The following is an 11,688-nucleotide window of genomic DNA, read 5'->3' as shown; positions in this document are numbered from 1 at the left end:
TGGCATATGGGGTCTTAAAAGCCTGTGAGCAGCCACTTAGGACACTCCACTGGTCTCACCCCTTCAGGAGCAAGGGAGAATGAAAAAAACAAGATACAAGGGAAAGATTAGTCCAAAGGACTAATGGACCACAACTACCACGGCCTCCACCAGACTGAGTCCAGTACAACTAGATGGTGCCCGGCTATCACCACTGACTGCTTTGACAAGGATCACAACAGAGGGTCCCAGACAAAGCTGGAGAAAAATGTAGAACAAAATTCTAACTCACAAAAAAAAAGACCAGACTTACTGGCCTGACAAAGACTAGAGAAACCCCAAGAGTATGGCCCCCAGACACCCTTTTAGCTCAGTAATGAAGCCACTCCTGAGGTTCACCCTTTAGCCAAAGATTAGACAGGCCCATAAAACAAGACTAAAAGGGCACACCGGCCCAGGGGCAAGGACTAGAAGGCAGGAGGGGATGGGAAAGCTGGTAATAGGGAACCCAAGGTCAAGAAGGGAGAGTGTTGACATGTTGTGGGGTTGTTAACCAATGTCATAAAACAGTATGTATACTAACTGTTAATAAGAAGCTAGTCTATTCTGTAAACCTTCATCTAAAGTACAATAAAAATAAAAACCTACCAAAACTATTAAGTGAATTCAGCAAAGTAGGAGAGCACAAAATCAATATGCAAATGTACAAAATATCTGTATACATTAGCAGTAAAAAATTGGAAGAAAGAAATTAAAGCACACTACTAAGTAGCACTGAAATACATAGAATACTTAGAGATAAGTTTGACAAAAGGCATGCAAGATCTCTACGCTGAAAATTACAAGACTGCTGAAATTAAAGAAGACCCCAATAAATGGAGATATATCATGTTCATGGATCAGAAGACTCAACTTAAAGATGTCAATTATCTCCAATACGATCCACAGATTCAATGCAATGCCAATCAAAACCCCCGCAGGCATTCTGGGGAAGAAACTGACAAATTTACTACAGATTTCAAAAGGCAATAAAAAGGACCTAGAAAGTCCAAAATAAAACTGAAAAAGAACAAAGAACAGTTACACTGCACGATTTCAAGACTTATAACAAGCTTACAGTAACAGAGTATGCTATTGGTGGACAAATAAAATCAATGGAACTGACTAGAGTTCAGAAACAGATCCACAGTTATGCTGTCAACTGGCTTTTGACAAAGAAGTCAAAGCAATTCAATGTAGGAAAGGCGTCTTTTCAACAAACGGTGCTGGAACAACAGGATATCCACACGAGGGGGAAAAAAAAACCCAAAAACCCAAACCCAAAATGTAACTTAAGATACATCACAAACCTAAATGTAAAAGCTAAAACGACAAAGCTTTTAGAAGAAAACAACAAGAGTATATCTTCCTGACCTTGGAGCAGGCTAAGATTCCTTGGGTGGACACAGAAGGCACTAGCCATAGAAGGAAAAAGAAAAAGCAAGGAACTGGACTTCATCAAAACTAAAAGCTTTTGCTCATATAAAGTGTCCGTGACTAAATGAATAGGCAAGCCATTGGGAGAAGGTATTTGCAACATATAAACCTAAAATAAGACTTACATCTAGAATATTAAGAACTCTTACGACTCAATAATAAAAAGACATGCAAATTAAGGTCACAACAAGACATCACTACCCACCTATGAGCATGGCTTATGTTAAAAAGGCCGACGACAGTAAGTGCTGGTGAGGATGGGAAGGAACTGGAACTCTCATATACCACTGGGGAGAATGTAAAATGGAAAATAGTTCCGCCGTTTCTTAAAAAATTGAACATATATCTACCATATGACTGAGTGATTCCATTCGTGTGTTTTTACCCAAGAGAAATGAAAGCGCATGTCTATATATTGACTGGTACATGAATGTTTATCGTGACTGTATTTCTAAAGTGGCAACAACCCCAAAGTCAGCAACAAGAGAATGGATAAACCATCTGTGACATAGTCCTACAAGGGACAACTCCTCAGCAACAGAAAAGAACTACCACCTCAAGACACAAGCTGGGTGACTCCCACGACATTAGGCTAAGTGGAAGAAAGCAGACATGAGCTCACACTGCTCCATTTCTACTTCATGGTGACAGAAATCAGAATAGTGGTTACCTGGGTGCGGGGAGGGGGGCATGGATGATTAGAAAGGGCACAAGAGAACTTTCCGAGGTGACAGGAATGTTCTATAACTTGATGGAGTATGTATTACACGTGTGTATACATTTGTCAAAACATAAAAACTGCATACTTAAGATGTGTGTATGCAGCTATATGTAAATTAGTCTTAAAAATTCCAGATGAAGGATTTAAAAATGAATAATAAAACCATGATACCAAAGACAGATACCATAAGTGAGAAGATAAATATGACCCCATGAAAACTTAGTCAAAAGACAAAACCGAATGTGGCAAAACATACAATTGACAAAGCTAAAGGAAAAATGTCACACTAGGAAAAATACTGGTAAAACGTGTGAGAAAGAATTAGTATCTTTCACATTTCACTAAGCAAAAGACAAAACACTCCAATAAAAAAATGAAACAAAGATACAGAGTTAAGACTCAAAGTAGCACAAATGGGCAATGAACCGTTTCACCTCACCAGGAACAAAACAGGAAGGAATAGTAACTACTTAGTGATGGTGTGGAAGTGGAGAAATGAGTGTATTATATATTGCGGGAATAAGTGTCACTGATGCCACCTTTCTAGAAGGCAGTCTGGCACACACATACAAATAACCAAACCAGCTGCCGTCGACTCAACTCTGACTCATGGTGACCTCGTGTGTCAGAGTAGAACAAGCACCCTCCATGGGGTTTTCAGTGGCTGATTTTTCAGAAGTAGATCACCAGGTCCTTCTTCCAAGGCACTTTCCAACACACACAGAAGGCCTGCAAGCTGTTCATTTCTTTAAGCAGCAACTTCATTCCTTGGAATTAAAGACATAACTTGAGCACGTGCCCAAGGATGCATGAGAAGTTTGCAGCAGCTCTATGTATAAAAACCTGTGGCCGCCGAGTCAATTCTGACTCACGGCGACCCTACAGGACACTGTACAACTGCCCCACAGGGTTTCCAAGGCTGTGAATTTTTACAGAACAGACTGTCACATCTTTCTCCCGTGGAACAGCTGGTGGGGGTTCGAACCGCTGACTTTCTGGTTAGCAGCTAAGCTGCTTAACCACTGTGCCACCAGGGCTCCTTTCCACATGTATAAACCAAAACAACCAACTCGCTGCCATCAATCAAGTTGATTCCGACTCACAGTGACCCTACAGGACAGAGTAGAACTGCCCCATAGGGTTTCCAAGGAGCAGCTGGTGGATATGAACTGCCGGCTTTTTGGTTAGCAGCTGTAGCTCTTAAGCACTGTACCACCAGGGCTCCAGCTCAATGTATAACATAGCTACATGGTTAAAAGCCTGGTATCAAGAGCCAGATGGCCTGGGTCTGAATCCCACTCAGGCTTTTACCACGAGCATAACCTTGGGCCAGTTACATTTATCCTCCCTGTGCCTCAGTTTCTTCATGTGTAAAAACCTATAAAGGGCTGTTATAAGAACCTGATAAAATTAATATATGTCAAGTGTTTGCAACGGTGCATGAAATTTAGCAAGGCCTCAACAACTGAGTATTACAAGTAGTCCCTGACTTATGACAGGGTTCCATTCTAACGACTCTCTTGTAAGTTGGTTCTAATGTAAGCTGAATACCTTTTTTTTTTTTTAGTTTTCATTATTGCCTGCTATCTGCAGTGTTTTGAACAGTAAATCATAACACTGAACATCTGGGAGTGAACATCTGAGAACGATAACATCAGCAAATTATGTGCTGCAACACTGTATGTAGTATATATTACTAAAGATAAGATGTATTACAAAAACAGAAAACAAACACCAGACGGTCATAAGGGCAGTTCATCGTAACTCAAACACATCGTAAATTGGGGACTACCTGTATACAGCTATTAAAAATGATGAAAATCTGTAAGTTTTAACATGAAGAGTAAATAATTGTTAAATGTAAAAATAACGTATGAGTCCATTTTAACAGGAATGAAAAAGCATCACACCCACACATGCATACATGTGAATCAACTGTATTAAAAAAAATCTTGTTAAGGAGACACACCACAATGTTAATGAAAATTATCTCTGGATTATAGGTTGTGGGTGATTCGAATTTTATGTATGTCTGAAAAGATGTTAAGTTAGGCTCTTTGGAGGAAAAATTCCTGGACAACTAGTGGGGAGTATCTTAACTTCATGGCTTAAGATGCTTTGACAAAAGAGACACATTTTCAGCAAAATTATGTCTTTTTATATTATAAAATGGTAACCTGCTTTATATAACTACTGGGTCCCTAAACCAACCATCTCCACTATACTGAATACAAAAGAGAAAAAGGCCCCAAAACAAAACATTTTAATTACACCTTTCCTCTGCTAAAACTGAGACACTCGCCCTCTAGACTCTTTCTTGGCAAATTTACTCTAATTTTTATTCACAATTCTTAGCTGTGTTACTGGTTTCTCAGGCTCCAGCAGATCAGAAACAGTTGGAGGCAAACGTACTGACAGTTGCAAAAAGAGCGGGCAGATAGAGAAAAGAGTTTAGCACAGGCACGAACGGCCATGTAGTACACCGGCAGTGTGCCCATCGACACCCGGAGGCACGAGGAGGCGATCGCCAATTTAGGAAGGCAGAGAAATGATCGTGCAGTCTCAGCAGATTCCCTTCAAAAAGTGATGAAAAATCAACTTTTTAAAATTTAAAGGCCTCATTTCAAGCATCTGGAAAAACAGAGTGCAATACAATAATGCTGGATCAATGAGGTGTTCTCTACATGCTTGTGTGGGGGACGGGGACGGAAGGACTTCCTCTTTCCTCTCTTGGGAAAGGCCCCAGCTTGCACCCACCTGCCACTCCACCAGCCTCTGCGGTCTTCTTGACTTTCTGCTGGTCATCCCAGCGCAGCTCAGAGAACCCGTCCACATCCACGTCAGGGTGCAGGAGGGTATGGCCAACCTTCCAGAAGCAGGGGAAGTGGTACCAGTGTGGGACTCTCCCGTCGAAAATGGGTGACTAGAAGGAAGCGAATCAGAGCGAAGCAAACAGGCAGTTAGCCTCTGACTCAGACTTACTCAATTCCGACCCCAACCCCAGCCCTCGGCGGCCACTGACCTACTAAACCCTTGTTTTATGTGTAAAATGAGAAACCACCTTGCCTACTTCCTCTCTATCTCACAGGAAAAGTTGTTGTACCCGTTCCACATTTCTCCTCCAGGTCTTCCCAGACAGCTGCTGCCTGCTTTTCCTGACCCCTTTGTCTCAGGACATGAAACACCCCAGGTATTAATGGTGGCACCCCTTTTACTTGCACGCTGTACATTTCAGTGACATGACTTACCTCGTGGGTATAGTGGAATGCTCATAAGACATGCCATCCCATGTCAAGATCCCACTGCATCGGTCAGGGAAAGGCCAGACAGCTGGCTCTGCCAGCCCTGGACTAAAGCGCCTCTGGGGCCCAGAAAGAGCTCTTAAGCGCCTCTGCAGTCAAGAACAAGGAACAATTCCCAGATAATGAGCAAGGCAGGGAAAATGTGTCAGAGAAAGTGTCAGGCTCACAGCAGCCACACAGCTGTGGGTGGAATGAATTGACTTATGTGGGGGGAGAATGAATAAGAACTGGGAGGGGAAAGTGGGCCAGAGAGAACAGGCAACAGAAACTGCCCAGGCCTGAAGCCAGGCTGCCAGCTCGCTCGCTGGCCTCTATGAAGCACCGATTCCCAGGTGCAGGAACTTGGAAGCCCACCAGGTGGGAAAGGAAGGTGGTTTTCTTTCCTTTGTTTCACACTCAGACTGGTACTGACTTAACAGTATTGGACCTGTTAATGTGACCGTATCAGGCTCATGCTCTCAGGCAGTGACAGACGCCGGGAAGGGTGGCATTTACTGGTCCCTGTGTAGTACAGATGGTTTGCACTCTACTGCTAAACTAAAGGTTGGCAGTTCGAACCCAGCCAGCAGTGCTGAGGAAGAAAGTCCTGGCGATTTGCTTCTATGAAGATCACAGCCAAGAAAACCCTATGGAGCAGTTCTACTCTGTACCGTATGGGGTCACCATGAGTCGGAGTAGACCTGAAGGCAACAGGTTTTGTTTTTGGTTTGGTATCCTTGGCAAACCATTCTAACCCCACAACCAGCCTGAGGTGGGAATCACCACCTCCATTTCACAGATGGAGACAGCTGGGTTGGATAACTTTGCCTCAGGGTCACTGAGGCCCAAATTTGCACAGCTCTTTTCTGCTCCGCTGCCCCGAAGGAAGAACTACCCCACAGCCTGATTAAAAATACACAAACAGCTCTAACTTAAGTAAGGGAGCCCTCCCCCACAAACATCTGCTTTTCTACAACATAAAACTAAATGTCATGCTTATATGATAAAAATACTACAACAGTATCAAACAATTATTATACAGAACTTTTAAGGTGGAGTTGTGGGGATAGAGGAAATAGTCTGAAAAAACAAAAATAAAAAACAATGGCAAGGTATCCCAGCTCCCAGGGTCCCAATAGGTGAGGGGCCTCTTTCTGGATATAACATATTAAAATGTCAGGTTAAGGCCATGAGCACTGTAAGGACGTCTTAGCATCAGCTTGGCCACCTGGGTTTGCAGCAGCATCAGCTGTTCCCTCTGTCTGGAATGTTCCCCGCCCCCACGTAGCTCAGATGAAGCATCCCCTCCTCAGGTCCCCTTATGCCCCCTCTCTCCCGCTCACCAGTTAAGAATGACACATCTGTGTGCAATTATTTGATCATCGTCTGTGTCCTGCAGTGGGTCGTATGCTCCCTGAGGGGGCACTGTGCCTGTTCGGCTAGCATCCAACACTGCCTACTCCAGAGGGCACTCAATGAGCGTTTACTGAATGCCTTAAGTCTGTCAGGAAGAAATAAGAATGGATGGGGGAATTCCTGCTGAGGAAAAGACGCTTCCTCCAAACCAAATAACAGACGACAATTTCCCCAAACCAGATACCAAGTGGGATTTCTGAGTGTGAACTCACCCTCTTCCCACCAATCTCGCCAGCTGTCACATTGCAACACTGCTAGTGGCCCATCTAGCGCTCCCTGGTACCTCTGTCTCTGCTCAAGCTACCCTCATGCAAATGAGGGAGTGTGGCTTAGTGGCTCTGCCCAAGACAAACAGCTGTGGCGTGTCTTCCGGGGCCCCACACCTACCCATAAAACCTTGGTCTGAATGCTGTGCCCCCAGCTACCGGCGCAGTGCTAGGCATCCTAGGTGCTGCCCAAATATAGCCTGTCTAGAGGGCGCACTAGTAGCCCGAAAGGTTGGAAGTTTGAGTCAACCTAGAGGTATCTGGGAAGAAAGGAAGGGTGACCTACTTCTGAAAAATCAGCCATTAAAAACCCTGTGGAGCACAGTTCTGACACATGTGGGGTCGCCATGAGTGGGAGTCAACAGCAACTCCTGGAGAGGCCAAAACACACAAGTCCACCCCAGCCTCCTAAGGGTCAAATGCTGGAAGGCCGCGTTCCAGCCCTTCAACTACCTCAAGGGACTGCCTGGGGGCATACAGCTAAAGTATCAGGTATTTGGATACTTAAGAGAACAATCCTCCTACACAAATGTAAAAGAAGGTATTTGTAGTCAACGTCTGAAAATGGCTTCCTTCTTTCTGGCCTTAACCAGCTCAGCTTGCAAGAAGACCAACTTTATGTGCTGAATCAGAACTCAAATCCACCCCCAATTACAATCACAGAAAAACCACACATAACTTTTAATGGGGGAATTTCTTACACTATCAAGTATGCCAAAGGAAGCTCAGAAAGTTAAACTTTATTTGGCACAGAGTAAGTCACAGTCAAATAGAACCCAAACAGCAACAACTGTGAGATGGGGCAGGGCCGAGCAGCGTTTTTCTGTTGTACGTGGGGTTGCTATGAGCCGGAACCAACCCAAAAGCACCTAACAATTCACTCATGTCATTTCCTCAATGGCACCATACCAGAGCCCCCAGGCAGAGCCAACCCCTCTCTTCCCCAACAGCACTGTGCTTGCCTCAACACACCAGCTGTACTTCCCACTAGAAAGGCGCTATGGTGGCACGGTGGTTAAGCACTCAGCTGCTAACTGAAAGGCCGCTCCACAGGAGAAAAGATGAGGCAGTCTGCTTCTGTAAAGATTCCAGCCTTGGAAACCCTGTAGGGCGCGTCCTATAGGGTCGCTGAGTTGGAAATGACTCCATGGCAACGGATTTCCCACTAAAACAGGGACCTCTCTGGCCCCTAGTGAAGGCTGTGGACATCCCTTTCTCAGAATAAGGTCTTAAAATCCATAATAAAGTGCAATTTTATTGAGATAATTATCAAAACATTTAGAAAGTAATTGTAGAAATGCGGGCCCATGCTTAAAATGGGCTCAAATGCTTTAAAGCATTAAATAACAAGACCTAGTACTTGATTTAATAACAACTGTAATTCTGAAGTAGTGATGAGTATAAATTATAACTTGAGAAATCAAAAACTGTGAAGTGATATTAAATATCTGCAATTATTATTGGTGACAAAATCACAGGTACTAATATGCCTTTGCTTTGCTGCTTACGGAACCCTGGTGGCGCAGCGGTTAAGAGCTCGGCTGCTAACCAAAAGGTCGGCAGTTCAAATCCACCAGGCGCTCCTTGGAAACCCTAAGGGGCAGTTCTACTCTGTCCTATAGGGTCACTAAGAGTCGTAATCGACTCGACAGCAACAGGTTTGGTTTTTTGCTGCTTATAATAACTGGGGGAAACACTAAATTTCACCTAGAGGTTAGTGAAAATAGAGATGTAAAATATTTTCCCACCCAAATTCATGGACCTCTTTGAGTTGTAGCCACCATCCCAGAGACCCCAGGTTAAGAACCCCTGCAGAACCCTTGCACTAGGAGAGGGGACTTCATAAGAGCAGGCTTCCCATACACTCAGAGCAAAGTTGAAAGCCCCTTGCTATCACTGTTAATCACCATCAAGTTGGCTCCAACTCACGGTGACCCCACGCACAACAGAAATGCTGCCTGGGGCTACGCCATCCCCCTGAGAGCCTGTAAATCTCACAATGTCCCCTTGTGATAAATAGAGTTTTCACTGGCTAACTGGCTACTTTTGGGGAGTAGATCACCAGGCCTTTCTTCTTAGTCTGTCTTTGGAAGCTCTGCTGAAACACGTGTACCAGCGGCGACCTTGATGGTACCTGAAACACCAGTGGCGTACGTTCCAGCATCTCAGCAACATGCAAGCCACCACGGTATGACAAACCCGACACACGGACAGCGGCTGCACGTGACACGCACTGTCCGGGAACAGAACCCGGGTCTCCCCCAAGGGCGGTGAGAATTCTACCACCGACGCACCAATGCCCCCTTCAAAACCCCTCAGTGGGCGATACGGCTCTCAAACGGCAGGCCCAGTCTGCTTTTCCATCCTCATCTTCCTGTGCCCTCACTTTTGTAAACAATAACTCCTACTCTAGCTCCCACACTGAGCCGACCTCCCGGCCTCCTCTCTGGGGCACGCAGCTCCACGGGGGGAAGCCACCCGTGGGCAGCAGTGTTTGTTTACCGGTCATCTTTCCTTTAACCAACTGGAAGCTGCCAAGGGCGGAGTGTGACTTCATGTCCCTAGCACCTAACATAGTGCCTGGAACTTAACAAGTACTCAATAAATGTTTACTGAATAAGTACATGTGCCAGGTGCTGAGCTAGGCAGGCCCTGAGGATGCCAAGATAACAGCCTCCTACCTGCCATGTTATGAAATGAGATAACTTAAGTACACCTGGCACTTGGCACCCACTCGGTTAATGTGTACTCGCTCCCTCCCCTCTACCCCGTAAGTCCTGAAACTCCAGCGAGGGTTAAGTGGTCATTCCTCACACACACTCCCGTCTCGCTGCAGAGAGTTACCCCGCACTGAGCCTGGGTAAGAGACAGCTTTAAGTGGCAAGTGGGGAGGACAAGCGCAGGTGAGAACCAGAATTCCATCCGCAAACTGGAAGCTGGAGCAGGCAGGAACCCCCAGGCCTTGGCAGAAGCCTTAAGACACACGACCTCACATTGCACTCCAAAACCCCTCAGGGTACTAAGGGGGATCCCCACCTGGTCAAAAAGCCCCGATGACCCAACAGATGACCCAACGCCCCCAGCCCCCCAGCCACTCTACTCATACCAGACAGCTGTCAATTCATCAAGAGAACATATGGAAACTTGGAATATATTATTTTAAAACAAATAGGCCCAAAGTGCGTGTACTGTGCAGCTACTACACCAACTTGCATAGTTTTGCATAATTAAGATTCAAAATGAGGGTGAGCAGGCCGTTGAAATGATAGCTAAAAATAGGTTTAAAAAAAAAAAAAATCCTTCCGTGGCAGCAGCCACTATCAATGTAGGACAAAAATCTTCCAGCACAAGGGAGGTCAAAATCAGGCCAGCCTCCAGCCCGAAAACTGTAGGGGTCCAACCATATGACATGCTGGGAAAGCCAAGCCCATAAGCAGAGTGAAGAGTGGTCGCCAGGGGCCAAGGAGAGGGATGAACAGGTGGCGCACACGGCATTTTTAGAGCAGTGAAACTATTCTGTACAATACTGTAATGGTGGACAGACGACATTATGCATTTGTCAAAATCCATAGGACTGTACAACACAAAGAATGAACCCTAATGTAAACTACAGGCTTTAATTAATAATTTGTCAACATCGATTCATCCACTGTAACAAATGAATCACATCACTGCAAGATGTTGATAATACGGAGAACAGTGTGCGGGGGGGGGGAGGGGATGATACGGACCTCTCTAGTCTGTTCAATTTTTCTGAAAACCTAAAACTGCTCTAAAAAATAAAGTGTATTTAAAAAAATCAGCCTAGTTTTCCAAGGACCATGCATATTTTTTTTCCCTAAGGCGAATAGCAAAGAGATAAACAAGAACTCTTCCACCCCCAAACAAGGATAAAAGCGACTCCTTCATTTTAAAAAGCAAAAGGTACCATCAGCCCCAGATGTCCCGGGTTTTGCTGCAAGATAAACAAAACCGTCCGGGAAGGTCCCCGGGCGGGTCGCACAGCGGACAAGGAACTGCAGCAGCAGCGCCCACAGGCCCTGGCATGCGGCTCGGGCGGCCCTGGGCCCAACTCGCTCCTCCCGGCAAGCCCTCCAGCCTGAATCCTCCCCCAACCCTTCCCTTCCACGGTTTAACACGGCGGGAGCGACTGGGGGGACCGCGCTCACAGGGAGTGGCTGCGCCCGGCACTCGCCCCCGCTCCGTACAAAGCGGCCCGCGCCGCTCGGGCCGCAACGGACGCCCAGGCTCGGGGCCTCCCCGCTCGCACCTGCACCATGATGGCCATCCGGAGGGAGTCCTTGGGAATGTTCTCCTTGCATTTCTTGCAAGAGGCGCGCCCGCTCTTGGCGTACTCGGCCCGATAGAGCTTGTCCGAAGACTCCGCCATCCTCCTCGTGCCGCTGCAGCTCCTGCAGCCCGACGCTGAGACCTGAAGACACGCTACCGCCGCTGGGTGCCGCCGCCCCGTCCGCCCTGCGCGCGCCTGCCCGCTACCCGCAGGCACTCTAGCGCCCAAAGCCCCCGCCGCCGCCGACCACGCCGCGCC

General features: G+C 46.2%; 1 protein-coding gene across 1 annotated transcript in view; it reads right to left on the bottom strand.

Moving 5' to 3' along the window:
- Positions 1–11,682, bottom strand: part of PARP1 (poly(ADP-ribose) polymerase 1) — a 46,922-nt gene extending 35,240 nt beyond the window's left edge. Inside the window, exons 1-2 of the mRNA XM_004375880.2 lie at positions 11,410–11,682; positions 4,934–5,099 (exon numbers count right to left, since the gene is read on the bottom strand). Of these exons, the coding sequence (XP_004375937.1) occupies positions 4,934–5,099; positions 11,410–11,529 (286 nt within the window). The 5' untranslated portion in view covers positions 11,530–11,682. The remainder of the gene's footprint in view (positions 1–4,933; positions 5,100–11,409) is intronic.
- Positions 11,683–11,688: the final 6 nt, after the last annotated feature.

The sequence above is a fragment of the Trichechus manatus genome, unplaced genomic scaffold (assembly GCF_000243295.1).
Source record: "Trichechus manatus latirostris isolate Lorelei unplaced genomic scaffold, TriManLat1.0 scaffold00039, whole genome shotgun sequence".
Taxonomy (NCBI): domain Eukaryota; kingdom Metazoa; phylum Chordata; class Mammalia; order Sirenia; family Trichechidae; genus Trichechus; species Trichechus manatus.
This window is presented reverse-complemented; position numbering and strand designations above follow the sequence as displayed.